We start from the raw sequence: 24,946 nt of genomic DNA, 5'->3' as shown, positions 1-24,946 counted from the left end.
TTGTGGTAGCTTTTACTACAAAAGTCACAGTTTCCTTCAGTTGTTATCGAACAAATGTAGGAAGCCATAACAAAAACAAAACAAACAAAAAAAATCTTATTATTGTTATTATTATTACTGACTTAATCGTCATTATCGTCACCATCTGCAGGCTTTATAAAATGTTTGTCTCTTGGATGTTGTAATCTTTGTTTTAGTGTTTTTTTTGTGTTCCTCCTGCTGGGGGCGGTGTTGAGCCTGTTTCTCCCCTTTCACAGACTATAAAGGAGCTGATGAAAAAAAAAAAAAAAAGAAAGAAAGAAAGAAAGAGGAGAACTTGCCTTCAATTGTCCGAGCTCAGCGTCATGGAAAGAGTTACTTTGTTGCAGCGCGCACAGGAACAAACTCCATGAAATGATAGTGGCCCGGTGATGTGTGCTGATGCTCCGTAGAGGTGGACTGTTTTGTTGGATCGACTGAAGATGCGCAGGAACCTGTTTACAAAGAAAACGCAGCAAGTTTCAGTCTGAGGGAATGCGGGGCAGGCTCAAAATGCACAGGGATACCATTACTCACCATCCCTCTGTTTTTCTTCACGCTTGGCTACTTTGTCTTGGAAATAGTTTCATCAAGGATCATTTTTAAGCTCCGTAATGAGAAACAAGTGGCCGATAAGAGAACAACGCGAGGCTGCAGTCCAGTTTCAGAGGATTAAACCGACCGTCGGTGCTTTTGGAGGAGCTCTTTGGTGAAATCAGTTTTGGTTTTGAACCTGTTGTGTTTGTGGTGCGAAAGGAGGTAGACAGTCCTGATGTTGTGAGAAACGTATCTCTGTATAGAGATTTCGTAGCCTAAAATTTGGGTTGGACCTTCATAATACAACAATAGAGCAATAACGTCAGTGGGCTGAGGATGTTAGTGGTCACACTGGCGTGTTTTAGATTTTTTTCCAGATAGAAGGAATAGTTTTATGTAACTTTTGACATCTGTGTTCATTAAGTGTCAGGTTATTTAACTTGCATAGGTCATCTTGTGCTGCTGCACACCTGATGCAACAGCTGCCATGTAATTTGAGAGGACTTTAAATATTACAGTGAGCTTGTGTTAGATGTTCTCAATACAGCATGCACCGAGACAGTAGCATGAGCATAATCTAGGGACTATGTGCATGTAGACTTGATCTGGTTTCGGACCCGCTGGAGAATCAAGATGTCAGTGAAAGCCAAAGCCATCTACACCTTTTCAAGTGAAAACAAAGAGGAGATAAGCATCCGGGAGAATGAGGAACTGGTTATCTTCGATGAGAACTCGGTGGACGGCTGGTTTCAGGGGGAGAACAGCCGAGGGGAGAAGGGTCTCTTTCCTGCATCTTATGTGGAAATTATTCGCACTCGCTCAAACTCTAACGTGACTGACTGCTCCATAAGCCCAGCAGGCTCTTTAGGAAACGACTCCTCCTATTTCCCGTCCACCCCGAACACCCCTCCTCATTTGCAGAACCGTTACTATGACGACGACGACGATGATTGGGACGATTGGGATGACAGATCCACAGTGGTGGAAGATGCTGATCCCAGTAGGAGCCCTGGAGCCAATGGACACGCCCATCAGAGCCCACTGTCCAACAGCCCCAATACGCGCTATCGGGTCAAGCTGCCATCCAGACAAGACAGCATCTCCAGCTCCAGGAAGGGCAGTATGGTGGGCAGGAACTTGAACAGATTTTCTAGCTTTGTCCGCTCAGGGGTAGAGGCGTTTGTGCTCGGGGATGTCCCCATGATGGCAAAGATAGCGGAGTCGTACACCATTGAGATGGGTCTGCTGGGGCCCCAGTGGAAGGAGAACCCACAGCCGTTCTCCTGCTCCATTGAAGATCCCACCAAACAGACAAAGTTTAAGGGCATCAAGACGTACATTTCGTACCGGGTCACACCGAGCCACACGGGGTGTCCCGTCTACAGACGCTACAAACACTTTGACTGGCTGTACAACCGTTTACTGCACAAGTTCACTGTGATCTCTGTGCCTCACCTGCCCGAGAAGCAGGCCACGGGGCGATTTGAGGAAGACTTCATCGAGAAGCGTAAGAGGCGACTGATACTGTGGATGAACCACATGACCAGTCACCCAGTCCTCTCCCAGTACGAAGGCTTTGAGCACTTTCTGATGTGCGGCGATGACAAGCAGTGGAAGCTGGGCAAGAGACGGGCCGAGAAGGACGAGATGGTGGGCGCCCATTTCATGCTGACCCTCCAAATCCCCAACGAGCACCAGGACCTTCAGGATGTCGAGGAGCGGGTCGACAACTTCAAGTCCTTTGCAAAAAAAATGGATGACAGCGTGATGCAGCTGACTCACGTTGCCTCGGAGCTGGTGCGCAAACACCTGGGCGGATTTAGGAAGGAGTTCCAGCGGCTGGGAAATGCCTTCCAGTCCATCAGCCAGGCATTCATGCTGGACCCTCCCCATCGGTCAGATGCCCTCAACAACGCCATCTCCCATACAGGCCGCACCTATGAGAACATTGGGGAGATGTTTGCAGAGCAACCTAAATATGACCTCTTCCATATGCTGGATAAGCTGTCACTCTATCAAGGCCTGCTCGCCAACTTTCCCGACATTATCCACCTACAGAAAGGTAATGAGCTTGTCAGTGAGTATTTTCAATGTGTGAAAGAGTTTTCTGATGTCTCTGTGCACGAAAAGGTCATCAAGGGAAACAGCAGGGGTAAAAAACATTGAAGATGATTGCATCAATAATCAGCACAGATGTTTGAATGAATCCTCACCCTCCCAAATGTTTGCCATTTCTTCAACTTGTTAGAATTGAATTTCCAAAGACAGCCCTCCATCTAAATTTTTCTCTTAGTTTTTCAAGCCATCGGGCCACATAAAGAACATTTCACATCACAACATTTAGATTTTAGCAGAGGATATGCATGTGTTGAAGGGAAAAGGCCCCTCGAGGCAGTAGCTGATTATTATTTGACCTACATACTCTGACACGTCCACCAATAATAACTTTGTAACAAGTGAAATTCTCTTATCAGGTCGTCCTGCATCAGCTACACTGTGAAACTGTTTCAAAAGCTTCGGTAGCAGTTAAGAATAACATACGAAGTGTTTGCCAACGGGAACATGCTACACTGATGGACTGATCCTGCTTTGTTACCCAATCTGTGCAGTTTATTATGTTGTGGATGACAGATTAGGTCAGGTTTGCCTCCAACATCTCCTCATCACACACACACACACACACACACACACACACACACACACACACACACACACACACACACACACACACACACACACACACACACACACACACACACACACACACACACACACACACCCTGAGCCCAAGACTGAATCATAGTGTTGGTATGTTCAATGTGTCAGTCAGGGATGAATATTGGGTCACTCTCACGCATGTCATTCTCATGCTCTGACAAATACTGTCATAACAATGATGGATTTTGACAACCTGCACAAACGGATCTGTGAGCAGAACAATGTCTGGTTTCACGGAAGCTATGTATTCATCACTCGCCGTGATGAATTAAGTATATTCAACTGAAAATGTATCTATTTTGGTGGTGGATTAATTGAAGTTATTTTACAAGCAAAAATGCTTCATACAATATTCCCTGCTTTAACCTCTCAAATGGGAGCATTTGCTGCTGATCTTTCTGATCATAATTCAATGTAAATTACAAAATATTTGAAGCTATGCCTAGAAATGCATGCTCTGATAGAAAAACATTGCACACGTGTAATGTTGTTTTTAGTGTATTCCTTATTACTATTTCAGAGAAGGGGTCATTTCAGAAGCTGTAATCTTACTGACATTACAACTAAATATGTATTCATAGGCTGCTATTAGAGACTGAAAATAGTCCAATTATTCACCTAAGTAGTGATATAGGCAACTAGCAACCATTAATCTTATGTTTAAAATTGGTTTGTTTGTTGTTGTGGAAGTTCACCTGAAAGTCTTCTGGGTTTTGTTCAATGTTTGATGAGACAAAAACGCCTGAGCTTTGTTTTAGTGTAATATTACAACCAACAGCCATGATGTGGCAAGGACACATGAGTATCATTGGCAGGAAGTGGTGTTATTTTTCTCCCTGGTGGATGCGGACAGTTATGGACATTGTGGGTGCATTGTGTTCTGGTTATACCACCGTCTTTAGTCCATTTAGAGGACATGTCCTTCACGTGCAGTAGATTGGCATATTACAGAAGTCGTATTCCCATACTCTGGGCAATTTCCCTCCACTAATTAATGCACATTTGATTGCCTTTATATTGTTGTAAAGAGGAATTGTAGAGATGCTGGTTGCCCTGGAACTATTACATTACATTACATTTCATTTAGCTGACACTTTTATCCAAAGCGACTTACAACATACCAATGGTACACCATCGGGAGCAATTTAGGGTTCAGTGTCTTGCTCAAGGACACTTAGGCATGTGGGCAAGAGGAGCTGGGGACCGAACCACCAACCTTCCGATTAGTGTGCAACCCAGTCTACCGACTGCCACAGAGAGACTGACGGAAACAAAGACCATTCACACTCTCATTCACACCTAAGGGCAATTTCTAGAACCACCAATTAACCTGAGGTGCATGTTTTTTTTGGGATGGTGGGAGGAAGCCGGAGAACCCGGAGAGAACCCACACAGGCACAGGGAGAACATGCAAAATCCGCACAGAAAGGCCCAGGACCGGATTTGAACCTGGAACCTTTTTGCTGTGAGGCGACAATGCTAACCACTGCACCACCATTATGTGCCAACTATTCACACAGTTTCTTCAAAACCGGTGTCCCTTTTGGTTTTCCACCATATGTGCAGTTGGTGCTCTTGTACAGTGGTGGCGGCACAAAGTAGTCCTCACATTCACAACAGTACGGGAGTTTCTGGACAGCGCCACTAGACCATTGCATTCTTGGGGCCTAAAAGTTAGCAAGTTGTCTTTATCAATTGTGATTTTGGCCTTTGTCTGTATTTTGGTTAGTCCTGTGGTTTTGAGTTAGTTAGTCCATGGTAATTAACACATACATTTGTAGTCCCTGAAATCCCTCTTTTCAAAGTGTTTTGGGGTAAAATCCTGGTTTGAAGCTGGTTGGTTTTATAATCTGGTGGATCTCAGAAAAACAGCTTGTTGATATCTTTGACAACTTTTCTGAACTCCAAACATCCTCTTGTTGCCTGTTGCCTGATATTAGCATAACCGTGGTTAATGAGTGACTTTATTGACCTGAAGTTACAAAGCATGTCACTATCCTGTAACTGTACCATTCCTTATTTGAATACACTGTCCCAGTTGTGTTTGCTGATTTTCATAGTCCCATTGTGACATATTCGTTCTGGTAAACAGTAGACTCTCATGTTAACCTTGTTGGATCCTCGGCCCTGATAGAGATCTGGCATATCAGCATTCTGTCAGCTCTCAGACAAATAACATGGTTGGTTGTTTGGAGTTACGGTAGTTCAGGAGGAAGAAAAAGGCTGCTTGCAGTGAAGAGGGAGTAATGCTTTTGGTAAATGTTTTTTTTATCTTTCAAACAGCTGGCAATCATTATCACGTAGGTCATTTGTGATACAATTCAGCTAGTAACATTGAGGCACTCCACCCAGGAATGAATGAGAAAAACAGAGCCATCAGAATGAGATTAAAGGGCCAGTCCCCCAGATAAGAAAAAAAACAAATTTGATTTTTTTTTTAACTCTGGTGGTGTCAGACCATGCAGAAAGGTCTACTATCATATAAAGATGTTTACAGGCATTTGAAATTGAAGTTTTTAAAAGTTTTGACCACCATAAAGGAAAATCCATTCACCCCTATAAGTGACTGAAGTGAATAACTCTAAATCAGGGCAAATTAAGCCCATAAATTTGAAGCTCCGCCAGTATTTTGGCTTTGCATTACTTTGTTTTGCCTAATACATAAAGTGATATGAATTATTTTTTTGCAGCCGTGTTAAGCTGTGTGATGAAGTGCTTGATTTTTAATTTGAACCAACAATATCGAGTCGACTGACCGATTAACAAACAAAAATATCTGAAAAAAACACTAAGTTATTTTGTTGCCAAACATTCAAACACACATTAAAACGGTTTGAAAGCTTCAAATTACACAAACACTAGTCCTATATACAGGACAATTGAAACAATTATTATTAACAATAACTATATCTAATTCTTTAGCTACACAAGCTGTTATTTTTGTCTGATATATATCAAGATTTTGTCAGATTCAAATGACTCAACACAAACATATACATGCAGTAAGACTGAATTACCTCAAGCAGACAGACACTGTTTATTCATTTGTGCTCATCAGTGCTGTTTCTGTCCAAGAGGAAGCACAGTGGAATGTCACATGACCCACACATCAAGGGAGTTGTGTTGTTTCCTATGGCTTTCTATTGGCAAGAATCTGACAATAGGATGCGTGTCATGATACAACGGTTACAAATAAGTATATTGCGATACATTGCAATATGGAAAAAATGTAATACAACCCATTCCTAGCCGAATGACAACAAATTGTGTACATGAGCAGTGTTTTTGTTCAGGCAGAGACCTCTTCCCTCTGCTTAGTCTTCCCTGCCGGTCCAGACAACTCCCCTTGATGTGACTTGTGTTCTGCTGAACCAGATACAGCTGTGGCAACACTCAGAACACACAGAACTCGGGTCCACCTTTTCCGGTGCACTCCTCGTCCTCTTCATCCCCTTATTGCTTTTTTCCTGCCTGGCTTCACTGAGGTCTACGGGAGCTGTGATCCCGGTGAGCATTCGAGCTACAGGAATGTGAACTGGCTTTTAAGACGTGGCGGTGGGCAGCGGCTGCACGTTGCCTTGATAAAATGGGTCTTGGGAGAAGAAGGTTTTGGGTGGTGTCAGAAAAACATCAGGGTGCGCTCCCAGTGTTTCATATATTGTACTTGGGCGGCCTGCCCAGGTAATTTGACGGCCGCCCAGGTATATTTGGCGACCCACTTTGGCATTTTTAATTCATTAATCAATCTGTCTGAGTGGAAGATGCGAGGTCTGTGTTGGGAGCGAGCGGAGGGGGACAACTGTCGGTCCCCGCTGCAGCGGCGGAGAGAATAAATGAACAAAAGTGCCGTTACTCTTCACTACTGTTGATTTTGACAATCGTTTGCATGTGAAGGTTGAAAACGTGTGATCTTTCGAGACATCCAGAAAGTCTGCCACATACCAGCGGAGAGATGAAAGTTACCGACAAACTCGGGTTCGTGTGTCTGTGCTGCAGCGTAAAATCAGCTTGCAGCTACACACAGTCAGCTAAAGTATGCCAACATGGGTTAACAACTAAAGTTACCATTAACCAGATGATAGTTATGGGTGCTTTTGATAATTGCACCTGAAATGATCAGAGCGTCATCTGAGCTGTCGTTCAGAAGCTCACAGTTACAGTTTCATTGCACACAGAGCAGGGCGGATCATTTATTCAGTGATGAGGGGGCTGCAGGTAAACTACTGCAGAGTAAAAACACTGTCAAAGAAAAAGCTGCTGCAGTTTGCTACTTAATGTTGTGGAGTCTTTTTCTCCAATGACAGTGTCATTACAGTATTGAGTCTTTTGGTATCTGCTGTGGCTCAATCTGCATGTCAGTCTGTTACCTCTTCCCGTCTTTCGAATTCTTTTCATCTCTTCCCCTCCTGTTTCCTCTGCAGACATCAGAACCGTCTGCCTGGGCAGTTGCCCTCATTTCAGTCAGAGAGAAAGTAAATCTTGTCTGGTGCAGAGGCTCGAGCTCCTAACAGAGCACTGCAGCACTTTGAACCTCTGCTAAAGCGAATCCCATAGTTAGACCTTGATCTCATTTGAATACAATTGAAAGTCTTGATCTAAAGGGTTAATAACATCACATTGTTATAGAATAAAGGTCTTTTGAGGCTTTTGTGTGAGAGGCAGAAGTGAGCACCGCCGGCTACAACCGAGCTGCCTGTTAGGATTACTTGTTTGTTGGTCTCTGTGCTTTTGTCTGTTGGATGTTTTGTGCTTAGTTTGAATTTTTGTACACAATCAAGTCTTAAATATTAGATATGTACTCCTTTGAAGTAAGGATACATTGACTTATAGTCAGTCTGCGTGGTATTGGTGAAAGCATAGGTGTAGTGCTACGGAAGTCTCAAATGTGGGAATAAAATGTTCAGTTATTTTGACCTAGTTAAAATTTATTTACATTTTTTTTAGTGCTTGAAGATCCAATAATCTTTAAAGCATATTTCATGCAGGAGAGCCAACAAAAAAAAGAAAAAGAAATGGTTGAATTTATCATATTGACATTTAAGGTAAGCTACATTGATTGATTAACGATGTCAACTTGAAGCCTTGGTTTAATCCGCTTCCGTTTTCCCTGTTAAAATATAGAATATATAGCCTGGCTCCAGCAGACTGTTGCTCACAGCTTCAGTTTTCTTTGCATTAATGTTTGCTCAGCCTGTCTGAAAGGTGAACCAATCAGTGACCAGTGTAGTACCAGTGTCAGTGGTTTAGTGCGATGTGATTAAAGTTGACTGTTTTTTCTAAATGTAGTTGCTGCAGTGGAAGAGTTTTGGAAGAGTTTTGGCGCATATCGATTGGTTAAAGCTGCTCCAATAGGTTTAAAGTTAACCTGAGGTAAACACCCAGTAGGATACAGCGACTGCAAACGATTCCCAATGGAGCATACTAGGGGTCGACCAATATGTTCTTTTCAGGGGATGTGAGATAACAAGTGTGAGACGAACTTTTATAAAATGCAATGTGTGTCATTAAATTCTATAATAAGAGCAAGCAAATATGACATGATTGTGTTTTTCTTCTTCTTCTTCTTCTTCAGCGTAGAGAACTGTGGTGTTTTTTTTTTACTTCTGCAGGTCAGGCTGAGAATCAGTTGACCCTAGAGTGTACCCACACCCATATATCCACTGGTAACACCAGGCTGATTGCATTACACTGTTAATACAAACTCAACACTTCCTGTATCTGTTTCAAATTAAAAGCCATCGAATGTTTCAGTTGACAGAAACCCTTAATATCTTAACAAGACTTTTGTTGTGAAACATTTGCATTAAGGTGTTGTAAAATTGGACAATAACACTTGAGATAAGTAATCCAGAACAACCGTTGAAAATAACATGATAATATTGCTGATTTGATCAAATTAGAGTATACATCATTGACTACTGTATGTAAACTTGTTGCTGTATCTGAGTTTGTAAAACCACTGTGCATACAGTGACAAGTAAACTTGTCCTGCCCCATGTGTGAGATTGTGCACACGCCCAGGTCTGCACTGGTGTGTGCGCATGCCGCAGGTGTACATTAGTACTTTAACAAGTAGCACCATACCCCTGGGTGAGAGTGAGGGAGTTCCTGTTCAGTAGATTTTTTTTTACCTGGAAACATTCAGGCCACTAATCTGAGACAAAATCCACCTCTTGAAGCTTTGAATGAACACAAAAGGAAACTCAATATAGGGAAACCAACCCGCCCCACTGTGTGGATATCAGTCCAATCAAATCTGATCACATGTTACGTAAGATGAGATCTGAAGCCTTGGCTGTGCAGGAGGTCTGGATCCACATCACCTGAAGTATGACATGTTGAGGAAAGTAAAGCAACATTTACTGTTGAATTATAAAATGAGACAAACAGCAGCTGTTCTCCTTTTATCTTGACACATTTTTGGGCATTTAGATTGTTTTAAAGTTGAGAAAGTAGAGTGCTTGTCTTTTCACTCCTTCAGCTGTTGCTCAGAGTGATACAACCTCCTGTGATCCACACCAGGAGCAGAGCATTATTCAGTTAGAGAATGAACCAGCTCCCCTGGGATGCCTCCAGCACGCCAGCCGAACATTTAAAATAGACGAGAGGTTAGTTGTCTTCCACATTACAAAACCACATGCAGGCTGTATCATTTTGAAGATATGTTGTACTGCAATTATGGGGAAATGTGTGGTCCAAATGCCCCTTTGATCTGCACGGATACCACAGAGACAGCTAAACTTGAAGAACACGACTGTCTCGTTGTTTTCGCAGCACAGTTCTTAATATTACATTTTCTACGAGCTGACCACAACCACATGCTGTGATTGTATGTGACAAACATGTTATGGATTAACATTCCATACGCTGCTTACAACACAAAAAAATACAGCATTGTCAGCAGGTACACATACTGTGATCTGTGAAATGGAGCTTGGGTTTCAGGAGCGTGCAGTGGCCCAGTTATGGCACCTTTTGGACTCTGATTGTATGTAATTTGGTTGACTACAGTCCATTTTGCTGACTATGGTGTCCATGGAGAGCAAACATTTTCTCTCTCCCATTCGCATACTCATAAATCTTGACAAAGACAAGGCCCTCGTCTTTACTCTCCACCTTTTACAGTGTACTTTTACACTGCCTATCCACATGTTTCTGCATTCCTGTCTGTGCTGGCCCAGTGCAGCGTTGTTCCACAATGAAGGAGATTACAGATGTGTCAGAGAACTCTGTCTTTACCAGCGCCACCTCCTTCCTCCTCTTAAAGAACCACAGTTTTGTGGCATTAGACAAAAAAAGGCGTGAGGTGAGACAGGAGTTAGCTTATATGGAAAAGACGGGGACCAAATCAGTGCAAGTCATTCATGTAACTGAAAGTGGACAAAAGCGGGAGCAACCCCTTTTACCTTCCAGCGCTCAATGCAGTCTAGTACAACATGATCACTAATTATGACCTCGGTTACAATAGAGTTGAACACCTCTGTGAGATTGAGTCAACAAAAAGTGAATCTTGTGCTTCACAAAGATTCAGTAACTCAGAGTATCAAAGATAGCTTGCTATCTGATTTCTCAAGATAAAACTGAGCCCTTAGTCTACAGCTGCAACGGGTGTGTCCTCTGCATTGGCACATTTAATTAATACTGTTGTAAATGTGCCAGTGTAAGACATGTGACCAAACTTCTACTTTTGTCCCTCGGCCAAATCTAAAAGTTGAACCACAATGTGGCGCTGTGTTATCCAGCAGTTTTGCCAGGTTTTCATTTTGGAGAAAAGTTTTCGTCGTGCCTAATCTGTGTCGGCTCAGATTTGATTGATGAATTTTGGTATAGATTTCTGCAATCAGGTGCTAATGAGGCGACACTAACTCGCCCAGTTTTATCAAGTGTCCCATTAAATCATGCCAGTGTGCCAGCAAGTGGTTTACCAGGACCTGGGATCTAGGCCACTTTAACAAAATCCTGTCGTTTTTAAAGTAATAATCTAAAAGATCTTTGTTTAAATAAATGTCAGTCACTGATGAGGTAACACAATGGTGACTGCGTGAGTCTGTGGCACCTTGAGCGTCTTGTACGGTCTCGTGTGTTTGTGTGTTACCCTACCAACAGACCCTCATTCAGTGCATGCTGGGAGGGGCTTCACCACCTTGCAACAGCAAAAAGAGATGGATGGATGGCTTGTTAGCTTGATTCAGTGTTGGCATGCATTGTCATGAATAAATGGAAAAAAAAAAGAAAGTCATTGCCATCTGTATTTGTTCATTATTTGATCAGTTCAGTTTTTGGCATTGGACACCAGTGAGCTCATATATTGTTGTTTTGGCTCGGTTTATAAAGCTAATCACACTTCTGACCCCAGTACTGCTGAAATACAGCTAAAGAACCTGGAACATCTCCTTCGGTCTGCGCCTGTCTTGTACACAAGTGTTTAGTTGAAAGATACTGTTCTTCACATTGATCTCTTAATCTTTTCCTTCTCCTGACACAAATGAAGCTTTAACTGTCAGAAAGCCTCTGGGTAGCAGCCAGCCGCAGCAGCTGTCATGGTAACGTCGACACGATGCTGGTGGTTGGCACAGAGGCAGCATCCCTTCAGGGAGAGCATTGTTAGCAGTGCATTGTGGTCTTTTCTTGTGTCATGATGCAGTTGTGTGCACATTACTAAGCACTCGTAAAAGTTGGGACAATGGAAAGGTTGAGGTGGGATGCCCATTTATTGAGCCAGCCAGGTCAACTAAAATCCTGATCAGCCAAATATCTTTCATCTTAACAGCATCTCACGCTTTTATATTTGTTTTTATTTGTTCAGCGTCTTTCAAGCTATTGTAACATTTCTCAGTAGACAAAAGTTACAGGGTAAACACACAGAGAGGAAGTGGTACATCTGTCCCGCTAAAGCTGACACTGTGATACGTTAATTTAATGTCATAGTTAGAAACAGAACGCCCTTTGACTTGGAGGGATTTTAGGACATCACAACTCTTGTCTCACAAATTTTAAACCAATCATAAAACAGCTATACAAAGGAATGATGATGTCACAGTAAATGTTAACACTTGTTATTTGTTTTTGCTTGATGTGATGACAAATACAAATATAGCAGGATACATAGATGTCTGACACGACAGTGGATTTATAGCCCTGTCTGTGTGAAACCAAAGTATATAATAGTTTTAAGATCAGATTTTCTTTGCACATTTAAAAGAAGAACATCTGTTGAACATCTGTGTGTGGCTTCCAATTAAGATTTTGAATTTGAATTTTGGAGCTATTGGAAGATTCATGTTTTATTTCTGAGTGCAACTGTTGCTGTCATCGTAAAAGAAAAAAAGGACAGGATGTGCATATTGAGTGTGCGGAGGAATTTGGTTGGTCATAGATTAAACATGTGTTTGTTATCTGTAATTCCCCCATGCATAGATTAGGTTTGGTTTTGGTTCAGAGTCAAAATTAGCTTTGAAAATATATTTTTGAAATGGTTCAAAACAGGTTGTGAAGACAAATCAGCTCAGGACATAAACTCCAGCTCTGTTTTATCTGCGTATCTGATTGGCTGCTGTAAACACTATTACGGGCAGCTTACTCAGCAGTGGGTTTTTTTTTTTCCCATGTTTGTCTATCTTTAAACACTGGCAGATATTGCAGAGACCCTTTGACCCTTTCTTGCATTCTTGAAGCCATGTTTCTCCTCTCCTCTCTTCTCCTCTCCTCTCCTCTCCTCTCCTCTCCTCTCCTCTCCTCTCCTCTCCTCTCCTCTCCTCTCCTCTCCTCTCCTCTCCTCTCCTCCCTCTCCTCTCTCCTCTCCTCTCAGATTTTCAGCACATGATGATGTTCCTTTCCTTTTCTCTGTTCCTCTTCTCTCTTTAAACATCAGTGTTTATCCTAAGTTATTTTTATCAAGTTCAACTGTCACTGACTGAATCAGTAGCTTTCAGTTGCTCTCCTCTCCTCTCCTCTCCTCTCCTCTCCTCTCCTCTCCTCTCCTCTCCTCTCCTCTCCTCTCCTCTCCTCTCCTCTCCTCTCCTCTCCTCTCCTCTCCTCTTCAGATTTTCAGCACATGATGATGTTCATTTCCTTTTCTCTGTTCCTCTTCTCTCTTTAAACGTCAGTGTTTATCCTAAGTTGTTTTTATCAAGTTCAACTGTCACTGACTGAATCAGTAGCTTTCAGTTGCTCTTCTCTCCTCTCCTCTCCTCTCCTCTCCTCTCCTCTCCTCTCCTCTCCTCTCCTCTCCTCTCCTCTCCTCTTCAGATTTTCAGCACATGATCTCCTCTTTCCTTTTCTCTGTTCTCCTCTCTTTAAACTCCTCTTCCTCTCCTCTCCTCTCCTCTCCTCTCCTCTCCTCTCCTCTCCTCTCCTCTCCTCTTCAGATTGTTTCAGCACATGATGATGTTCATTTCCTTTTCTCTGTTCCTCTTCTCTCTTTAAACGTCAGTGTTTATCCTAAGTTGTTTTTACCAAGTTCAACTGTGACTGACTGAATCAGTAGCTTTTAATAGTGGAGCTTTCCTCAGCAGTGACAGAGAGCACTCTTGGCAAGTCAACCGATTCACAGTGGGAAATTCCTTGTTAAAAGAAAATGATGTATCTGATAACTCTGTCATAAGCTGCAGAACCATTAACCTTATTAATCTTTCACTGGCTAGTTTTACTACAACTGAACTGAACGCTGGTTGCTTCGTCTAGAACTGCTAACCTGCTGAGTGTCAGGAAATGGAAATGCTCCCTTACTGTTGCACATAATGACGTGAATTTGAATGTTGGTATGACTGCTTAGCTTAGAATTCAAATTTGAGTTATTACAAATCTTTGAACAGAACTAAACTTGAAGTGAATTGAATTAGGAAACTGAATTATTACTTCCACCTCTATTTGTCTGAACATATTGTCCCATTAGTAATATAGCTAACTAGCTCACTAATAGTCAGTTCATGCTGGCTGACTGACCCCTTGTTCACTCTTTATAGACCTTGTAGATCTTTTCCATGGCATCGTACCTGGACTGAAGGCGTCAGCTCCAAGAACCCATGTGTCCTTTCCAACATTATGCATTATTTTAAAAACTTTCTTTTTAGCTGTTTTCATTCGTTATTTGTTTGTAGTCACATATTAGAGCTCAACAAAGAACAAATATCTCATCAGTTCATGGTGGTGCTTGACACAGACGTCAGCCGCTCCACGCACGCACGCACGCACACACACACACACACACACACACACACACACACACACACACACACACACGCACACATACTCAAAGCCCTTTGCTAATGGTTTTGTGGCAACAAGCCTCATTAGTCTGTTTACTAGTCTGTCTAATGTGAATAATAGCCACTAATCTCACTCAGTCACGTTCGTCCTTCCTGTGTTTGAAGTTTTTGAACCAAATTCCCACATTAGTTTATTTTACTGTCCACTATGTGTCACTTGGATTTGATAATTATTAAATGTAGAATATTGCACCCAGTTTTCTTGTATTTCAGCATTTCAGGGGTTCAGAGACTTTCTATGTTCGAGGTCAGTCTGTGTTTTAGTCATCTATATATAAATGTGATACAAGTTAATAGCTGTTTTGTCAGTTGGTTTACATCGCATATTATCTTGAATTTGAAAATGCCATGTCGTCACCTGCCAGATATTTTTTCCTTTCACTCCTGAGAGAGAGAGAGAGAGAGAGAGAGACATTTTTGCCCAGTTCCAAATCTTAAAGGAAAAATAGGGGTGTTTTGTGGTTTGCATTGCAGCAGTGAAGTCATTACATACTAGTGGCTATGCTTTCACATATGATCCCAACACCGTCTCACTCCTCACACCCACACACACATAAACGCACACATCTCGAGAGAATTGTGAAGCAACCTTTTTTTTTCACGGCACCGCACTTCAGTACTGCGTGAGCTGCTGATCCATAGAGCTAAAGTGATTCATAAATCACTTGATAAAGACACTCATTACAGCAGAATGCCAAACAGTTGAGACTAGCAGTCCACCCATCAGCCCATGTTTTGTTATTCTGATCTGCTGCATTCACATTACAGGTACACAGAATTATAAATATTAGTCGCAACTAAAGAGGCTCCACTCCATTTTAATGATTCCACCATTTTAGGCTTAATCATGTAGAATGATTTAATAAACCGTGACTGGAAACTATGGTCCCTGATGAGAATGAGTTAAAATTAGACACACTTCTCCTAAAACTGCTGTGTCTTATGTCATTAAAAGATTCTGAAGTATGTGGAGAATAATAATGCTGACACAACCCACACATGCTGTAAACAAAGACAAACATTTTGAAGAGAGACTGTTGACAAATTGAAGATTGATGTAAATTTTGGGATGAAGTGTACTTCCTGAATTTGCCCTGCAGTGACCCTGAGTCCATGGGAGGGATGTGGGAAAGGGAGGAATTTAACAGATGTCTCAGTCCAGTCACCCATAGGCTTTTGGTCCTATAGTTAATGTTGACCATCCTCATTCTTTTTCTCTGCCTTGCATTCACCTAAACTGTATGTTTTACTAAACTACACAATGTATCTGCAGATCTAGAAAAGGCACATATTTTCTTGTCATATTTTTCATGTTTCTTGTCATCTCATAAAGTTCAAGTGTTGATTTTAGCAAAAAAAACTGAAATTAAATAATTGTTTTTAATTGGTAAATCCATCAACCCAGTTTCTCCTGCTTTCTGGATTTAGTTTTACTAATGTAACTAATTATAGCATTAGGAAAAATTTTGATGTGCTGCTGGGAAGTACTAAACAAAACACGATATGATTATTTGGGTGTATTAAAAGGCCTTAAAAAGTCTAGTTAAACTGCAAAATCTGCCAGAAAGAATTAGTATTGTTGTGTTGTTAGCTCCCCTGCATTCTCCTTTCCTTTCCTTTCCTTTCCTTTCCTTTCCTTTCCTTTCCTTTCCTTTCCTTTCCTTTCCTTTCCTTTCCTTTCCTTTCCTTTCCTTTCCTTTCCTTTCCTTTCCTTTCCTTTCCTTTCCTTTCTTCAATCTTCAAGAGTACTAATATCTACCCAGCACACACCCATGAATCTGTCACATGTGAAACAGTGTGGTAGCCGGTCTGGTCAGGCAAGATAAACAAATCGGGTGACTTCCAGACCACAGGCTGTGTATCATTGAGCATTTGTTAGCTGGAGGAAAACAGGCAGAGAGCCTTTGGTGGGAAAGAGAAATTTGTTTGGAGATAAGTACCTACGCAGTTTAACTTTTCATTTCGACACATTATTTCCTTTTTGTTAGTGTATTATTGTGGCTTTAGTTTTGCGTCAAGTTATTGAGCAGATTCAGCTGCAAGCAAGAGCTTCTTTGTGAAGCTTGTCTTCCATGGGCTAAGACAAATATTTTAACAGAGGAATGCTTTAGTTTTTTTTTGTTTTTTTTTTTAGAAAAGAAGGAACCCTTTGCAGTCCTGCATTTTGGTATATAGAGTACAATTTTGCACAAAGTTAGGGAACAGGTTTAGCTTCAAGGAAGAGCACGGCAAGTTTTCTTTGTTCTGAGATTATGCACTATTCCCCTCCACACACACACACACACACACACACACACACACACACACACACACACACACACACACACACACACACACACACACACACACACACACACACACACACAACCATACAACCATACAACCAACCATACAACCATGAGTGCTTTTCCTTTATGTGCCACAGACATGCTATCTTGTGATGCACATTCTCCTCTCATGTGGAAAACAGAATACATGAATGTAGGTCAGCGCCACAGACTGTGGTCCACACGCCTCCTCCGCTGGAACAGACTGCAAGTGCTGTTCATGCTTTCCCACCCCTCTGCCAGGAATTCCATATGAAAGGCAGCGTAGCATAACCTCACAGATAGTTAACGGATAAGACCTCAGCATTAAAGTCAGAACACCTCGCCTGTCCAAACTAGTCCTGCTAGCTCCAGCCTCTTACAGAGTGTCTGACTCAAATATGCCTGCTTCCTGGTTTTGAGTTTAAATCATATGAGATTGAGACAGACTCACTAATCTGATGGGAAATGCAGCATGGCGACATGCCATTGGGCTGCCATGTTCACTCGGAAACTGACATCATGGCAGTCTGGGTGGATGTAGTTCCAACTTGCCCTCATCACACTGAAACTAGACGTTCGGTATGCAGTGAAACAGGATGTGATTGTGTGGTGTGTTCACTGCTCTACCTATAAAGTTTGCAGTTTAGAAGGTAATTTCTGGGGGGAAAGTTACAATGTTGGTTTTAAATCTTGAAAGCCTTTCTCTGTATAATATTGTAAAGTCTTGCTGTAAGGACTTTAATGTGTTAAGTGCCATGAAATAACCTCTGTTGTGATTTGGCACTATATAAATAAAGCTGAATTGAATTGAATTGAAAGCCAGGGAGGAGATATGACCATTAGCATGGAATGGAGCAGGTTTTTCTTAAAGCACATCACACTTTAAAGCACATTCACCAAAAGAGCAATTAAAATATGAGACTCATTTTTACACTATTTTAACTTAACTTTTATGTTTTATGGGTTTTTAAAATCTTTCTTTTTATCACAAAGAAATTGTACGGCTTTTCAGTGACAGTAAAAGGGAGTAGGGTTGACATTAAAGGGCCATTTCTCAAATGTCTGAAGCGCTCGTCTCGTATGAATGCAGATGAAATGAGCGAGAGGAATGTGCACCTTCCCTCAACATACACATCAACATAGAGTCAAGTAAATTAAAAATGGAAGAAGTACACTCCATGACAACATAATAAAACAACATTTAAGAAGTTCAACATCTGTCAAGAGTCTCTGTTCATCTGGCTAAATGGTTTTAAAAGTCAAAATATTTCAACTGTATTTTGGTAGAAAGTAGTCCCTATGGAAATGATTGCTGTGTATTCTGTGGACTACCCAGAGCAACCACTGCATAATCTTTCTCTGAAGATCACTTGATCTATTCAAAGTAGTTTTTTTTTTTCATGCTGTGAGCAACACAAGCAAAACCTTCTACCATCTGCAAGTATGAGTGATAAAAGATGTTTTTGATTGTGTTTGATTGGAGGCAGAAACCTCAGATTTGTATCTCGGAAAGTGGGCGAGTAAAACCAATACAAATCTTCATTACATTGCACCATAGAGGTACAAAGAACTTTTTGTCATTTCGGTGAACTGGCCCGTTAACATCTGGTGTTGTGTTTTTATTTCTAACCTTCCTAATGTCTGTAATTGACTGAAATGTCTGTGTAATTTTCCTCTCGACTCAGGCGCCTTCGCCAAGGTGAAGGAGAGCCAGAGGATGAGCGACGAAGGGAAGATGGACCAGGACGAGGCGGACGGCATTCGGAAACGCTGCCGGACTGTGGGCTTTGCCCTCCAAGCAGAAATGGGCCACTTCCATCAGCAGAGAGAGGTGGACTTCAAAGACATGATGCAGGCCTACCTCACGGAGCAGATAGCCTTTTACCAGCGTGTTGTCCAGCAACTGGAGCGCACCCTGCGCATGTACGACTGTGTCTAAAGTCCCTCAGCTGCTTTGTGGGTCAAGATCCCAAAAAACAGAAAAGAAGGACAGGAAGATTCAAGTCTTGACTCTTAACAAGGCGTTTCGTTCAGTTTGAACAGACTTCAGCAGGAGTTACTGGAAAGACATACAAAGCCAGTCAGTCTCTCACTTTGATGGATTCAAAGTCACATTTCTTGTTTATTTTTTAAAGACCTACTGTATCTTTTTTTTTTTCTGAAATACACATCACATAGGCAGTGTCATAGCATATTGTTTATTTTCCATAATTTAAGGTGTTTGTAACATTAAAATAAGAGTATAGGTTTAAAATTCAAAGTGGATCTATAGATTGTGCTATAGTGCAACACATTAAAGCCATGAAACGGGTTCTGCTTTGAAACTGTCCCCTTCTCTCCAAAATCGTGCACTTTGGCTTCTCCAGGGATACATGATCCAAGTTACACCCAACATGTGAATCCCTCGAGAAAAATACATCACATTCTGGTTTATTTAATAACATTCAATAAACATTCCAGGCATTTTTTTATTACATTTTTATTTTATTTTATTAAAGACGTAAAATTTTCTCATCATTCTGGCCAAACAAATGCACTAAAGGGGAGTTTTAACATCGTCTTGTTGAGTGCTCGTCTTGCTCAGGTTCACCGTTTTGAACTTCATTTTAGTTATTACAAGTTACACATGCCTGTCTCAACTTTGCACCATGCGAGAGACTTACTGATCCCGTGTAATTCACTTTACTGAGGTCATTTTCTTACTTTTTGCACACGGCATGTGCCTTTGAAGATGTAATGGAATAGTTTTAAGCGGACTGTTTGTCTGTGGGGTTGCATGTGTTTTTTAGGGCGAATTGTTGGAATGAGCTGAGTGTCAGGACAAGTTTGCACATGTTTTTATATACTATTTGGTCATCGTCAGTGGTTGTGTTTATGGTGTGTGGGTCGAGTGCTGTGCAGATCAATTCTCTTCTCCATGATGGACAAACAAAAATGTCTAACTTTATATGTAGCAGCAGGTTTATATACGTTTTATATGAAAAGTGTTCAGAGAGTTGATGAAGTGGTTGTGTTAGGCAGAACTTCAACTTGTTGTTTACAGAAGACCACATTTCTCCTACTGAATTACCAGTTTTGTGTTTAATATAGTCTGGGTCAAAAACTGTATGATTTCATGTTCATATTAGTTATTTTAAAACATTAAATGCACAAAATCACGTAACTCAGATGGTCTCTATACTATCACCATAATAACATTAGGAAAAACACTTATCTGCTTTCTTGGCGTGAGCTGGAACAGAAGATTGATACCACGACAGCCTGTCTAATACTCTCTAATTTAAAATGTTATCTTTTAATGTTTAATCTGCTTAAAAACTACCAATGTGTTACTTAGACAGATTTAGAGGGGCTCTTTGGCAGATTAAAATGGTTTCTTTAAACAGTGTTAGGTTAGCTGTGTCCTTAGTCTTTACGCTAAACTAAACTAACCAGCTGCTGCAGACTACACAGTGGTATATCACTTCACGTAACCTCCTCAAAACAGCTGAACTATTCCTTTAACGTTAATCCATATACCATATGGGCTAGTTTTTATTCCAAGTGTCACTTTCTAGCTGGAAATTTATCTAAAATTGAGCTAAATTAGCCCAATTTTGCCTCTATTGGAGTCCCAGTTGTCTCTGCCTGAGCAGAGTCCTTCGACCAACATTACTCATCCTGTTTAACAAGAAAGAAAAACTCACGGCAAATTGCGGTTTAGACGTGGCTATCTTTAGCATTTATGTGGAGGGGGGCATTACCTCAAGATGGGAGGGGAATGTCTTTGTGAGTTTGACATCCTCAAGCCATTTCCACTGGTTCCTGGTTAGGATGGACCGCTCAGTGGTGGGATAAAAAAAAAATATATATCAAAATATTTATGTCTCTGGTGAATTTCCGTTTGTGAGAACTTTATTTTGATTCTACCATAACAACAACAAAAAAGTGCTGACTCGGTGTACAGGTTTCTCAGTAAACAAATGCTCAGTGTGTGACTCAGATATGAGTGCCGTCTCAGTTACTGGTACTGTTCAGTCCACAGCTGCAGCCGTTAACTCTTTGCTGTCTAAATGCACCGTTGTTTATGTTTGTTTATTTTTGAACAAACTTTTGCATTTCATACTTAATTTAAAACAAACATTCTGTCAGCATGTACTACTCGTTGCAGTTTTTCAAAAACCAAAGAAATCTGAGATTTTCTACTCGGTTTGGTTGTGAAATTAAACGTGCTCTCTGCTTTTGTAATCGAATCTGTTCTGCTCCGAGGAAAATGTGAAGAGAGCATTCGGAAAGACTACAAAAAAAACACCAAAAACATTCCACAAAGAAACTATCATGGACACCAAAGGCTCAGACAGATTTTTGGGCAAAAGAAAGATGGTGCAAAAGGAAGAGTGAAAATCCATTAGAGGATTGGATTGGGTTCACAGTGACACTTTCCTCTCATGTTCCAAAGCTGCATGATAAGTTAAACGCCAGGCATTTCACACAGGTGACTGTTTCCTAACATGGATGTGTGGCTTCAGGAGTAGCTGGAGCTCCATGCTTTAGCTTCTGTCTCTGAAATAATAGATGGTGATATTCAGTAAGTCATTTGTCACTTGATTTAAGGGAAGGGGACGTATAAATCTTAATAAAAAGTAAAGATGGTGATCGCTCTGTTATCTTTGTGGATTTATTTGTCTGAAATCAGAAATCATTTGAAGTATGTTTCAGTAGCATTATGAGTTTGTGCACATATTATATCTGGACTATTTAATTCATATTTTTTCACAGTTTAAAAGTTGAAAGCGTCATATTTCATTTTCGATAGCCTCTATTTCAAACATAAATTGGGTCTTTGAAGCATACATTCACTTTGTTGTCACATCGTTTTTCTGTGTATCATCAGGATAACAGGATGTGATGACACATGCAAACCACTTCCCCCAAATGTAACCAAAACAAGGACAGCCAGGAGCTGTTATCCAAATTTCTCTATGTGTAAACACACTGACACAGTGAATTCTTCTTACAACGGTGATCCCCTGAATGTTTTGATGAAGTTAACACACATTTGGATGAGCTATTTTATTCTAAGAACATTTTGTTAAAAGTTTCCTTCAACGAGTGAGGCTCTGCGAACGAGTTAATTTTTTGGCAACGGCTTATAAATGCCAAACTGTAGCCTACAGAAGCAGCACAATATGTTCACCCAGGTGTTTCTCTTTAATGTCTTCCAGATGTTTCATTTGGATAGCTCAAATCAACAGCTCTGTTGTTAAAGTGAATGAGGTGTTGGCATCGATCTTACTGATGCTGAGCTCCTTCTTCTGTTTGACAACAGGTGTCTCAGTAATACTGTTCGGTAACTTTCAAGCTAACAGCACCGTGCTCTAAAGTGATGGTTAAGGGTCAGAGCTGCTCTACTGTCAAGAAGAAACCATCAGAGTGTGCCTATGTAACAGATGCACACACACAAAAAAACAAAAAAACAAATAAAAATTAAAAAAAATCCAGATGTTTCTATTTGAGCCCAATGCTTCAGTGTTTCAGGTTTTGGTATGCAACTGGAGCGGCGGGATGATGTCACCTCCATGATATGTGCCAGGAGGAGACGTCATCAAGTTCAAACCCAAGACTGACAGAAGAATGAGGATCTGAATTCAAAGCATAAATCACTGCACTAATCAGAGCGGTTAAAGATCATTTAGAAAGTATTTTCAGACCACTTAAGTTGCACACACTTTTCTGATGCTCTCTGCAGAGTATTAATGAAGCAAAAAGGCCTCAATGGCAGTAAGACGACACCTTGGAAAACTTTCCAAAACCTTGAGGTATTGCCAGAGCAATGCTAACAGTGCACTTCTCCACAGCAACCCACGTTTGTGTGAGCGAGATGAAAACGAGTCAACTTTGCCTCCTTTTTGGGCTTTTTCCATCAGACACAGCTGAAGCCTGAATGAGCTAACTACCTCTTTTCCAGGAGAAGGGAACAGTTGTTAAAAATGATCCAGCGTGATGCAAAAACAAATGGGAGCTGTATCATAAAGAAAACTCAAAATGTCTGGAAGCCGAGTCAACTTTTAAGATATCACAGCACAACATACATGCTTCTTCTGCTTGGGTGTCGTGTTGCGAGTCACATTTACATTACGCAGCTCACTCTTAACTTATTTTCATGCTCTCGAGCTTTCAAAGCAGCTCGCTTGGTTCGGGGAAAAGGAAAAGCTTGGCCCTCTTTAAGGTCCACAGTGCTGCTGCGGGGGCACATGGTAAAAGCGTTATGGCCCAAAGTGCCAGCAGATGTCCATAAAAGAAAGAAGAAGAAAAAAAAGGAAGATGCTGAGTGAAGGAAAGGTTTCAGGCTGCAGAGTCTAGGCGAAGAAAACTGCTCCTGTAGCCCCCTCGACAGCATACCTCAGAGGACACGACATACCCAGAGTCCTCATTTGTTTCCCTTAATGAAAAATCAGTGTGTTCAGGTCCCAGCAGCACAACGCTCTGCGTCAACTGTTGCACAGCAAACATGCAACACATGAGTTTTCGATCTCAAATGTCCCCGTTATATGTGAATAAGCCTCCCTGGAGTATGTAGTATGCACATATAACAGTAAAAATGGATTCACTAATATTGCTCTTCTGAACAACCAGACGGGATCTAGCTTCTGAACTGGCTGCAGTGACATGGACTTGACCTCCATGGCGCAGAGGATTACTGCATCCTTCTCCTCCAGCATCTGAAAGAAACAAAGGCAGCAGATGGTTGAATCAACACACGCTGGGTCTGGTAATCCCTCCTCCTACTCCTCCTGCTGGGGCCAAAAACCAACATTCAAGGCAGATTTGTTTCTCCATTTATTTAGTTTGGGAGGGAAATCCTGGCTTACAAACCTTTCTATTTACCCTTTATGATTCTTTACATTCATCTCTGTGCAGAAACACAGAGGATGAAACAGTTTTCTCTATTTAATAAGAAAAAGGAAATGGAAATTACAACAAAAGGTCATGATTTTTGTAACATAAAACCTTAATTTCCCTCCTCCATTTTTTGTTGTATTTTGCTGTGACCCATCACATTTGATCTGGGAACACCTTGTAGTTATCCTGACCCTAGGTTGGAAAAAAATACCTTACAACTACTATAGATTTTAATGTATTTAACATAGCCCGTATGAAATGCTAACCTATGTCTTAAGACATGACTTGATTAAAAACTGCCAAATGTATTTATAAACTTGTGTGTGCGTTTCTCAGCAAACAATGTCACGTTTTGTCTTGACTTGCACGTCCCAATTCTTCATTCTGACTCAGAGGCCTGAGAAAGCAAAACAGTATACAGATGTAGTTGGTATTGCTTGTGTTGTCTAAATTCAGTCAGTGTTTGACATGTCAGCTAATAGTTTTATTTATGGATGACAGAAGAAGTATACAGAGGCAGAAGAAAACATGGCCACTGTAGAGCTGAGATGGGGTTTTAAAACATATGGAAAGCATTTTTGAAATTGTTTTAGTGGCAATGAATGCAACATAGGTCACTCTTTGTGCATTCATTCCATAAGACACTTACTCAACAGAAAGTCACCTTGACTTTTGCTTACTCACGAACTCAAACACTGTTCATGCAGGTGAAAGTCCTGTTTGTTCCATCCCACCCCTGAACCCTGAACCCCATCTCTCTGACACCAACGGCTTTGATAAAATGACAGTATCCGACACCCTGGAAACGAGAACAGGTTGAAAAAAACAACAACAGACACTAAAATCAATTCTTGTTTCCAGATATTGCATTTTTTTTCCCCCAGTAAGTAAACCCAACAAATGTTTATTATGGAAACATCAATGTCACTTTTCTTAGAATATTAGAATGACTTTACTGAGGAAGCATCTACAGTAATTTGGATTTATGAAATTTTGTTTTTCCCTTCTTTTTAATATAGGTCAGACATCGTTTTACTCCCACTGTTGTGGACTGAAATACTTCTTAGTGTTTCTGTCTCACACTTTGTCTCTCCCTCTTTGTATTGTGTTTGTCTCCTACTCTGTGTCTCTAAGTCTTTTTACGTCTCTCTGGCTGCCCTCCTTCACCTCTCTGTCTCATTGCCCTCCACTCACTGACTGATAAGGGGGAGGGGT

At 41.1% G+C, this 24,946-nt stretch overlaps 1 protein-coding gene across 1 annotated transcript; it reads left to right on the top strand.

The window, feature by feature from the left end:
• Positions 1 to 305: 305 nt before the first annotated feature.
• snx33 (sorting nexin 33) lies at positions 306 to 21,486 on the top strand. Its single transcript, XM_069695354.1, has 2 exons — positions 306 to 2,617; positions 18,535 to 21,486. Exons 1-2 carry the CDS (start codon positions 1,189 to 1,191, stop codon positions 18,786 to 18,788), a joined length of 1,683 nt encoding a protein of 560 aa, XP_069551455.1. The 5' UTR covers positions 306 to 1,188; the 3' UTR covers positions 18,789 to 21,486.
• Positions 21,487 to 24,946: the final 3,460 nt, after the last annotated feature.

The sequence above is a fragment of the Brachyistius frenatus genome, unplaced genomic scaffold, assembly GCF_029030835.1.
Source record: "Brachyistius frenatus isolate BFR_SWC_R1_liver_20210118 unplaced genomic scaffold, ASM2903083v1 Contig_19, whole genome shotgun sequence".
Classification (NCBI taxonomy): Eukaryota; Metazoa; Chordata; class Actinopteri; family Embiotocidae; genus Brachyistius; species Brachyistius frenatus.
Note: the sequence above shows the minus strand (reverse complement) of the source record. Positions and strands in the feature narration are given on the sequence as shown.

Coding starts and splice junctions, on each gene's coding strand:
- snx33 (XM_069695354.1), top strand. CDS start 1,189: ATGTCAGTGAAAGCCAAAGCCATCTACACCTTTTCAAGTGAAAACAAA. Junction 2,618..18,534: donor CATTATCCACCTACAGAAAG/GTAATGAGCTTG, acceptor CTCTCGACTCAG/GCGCCTTCGCCAAGGTGAAG.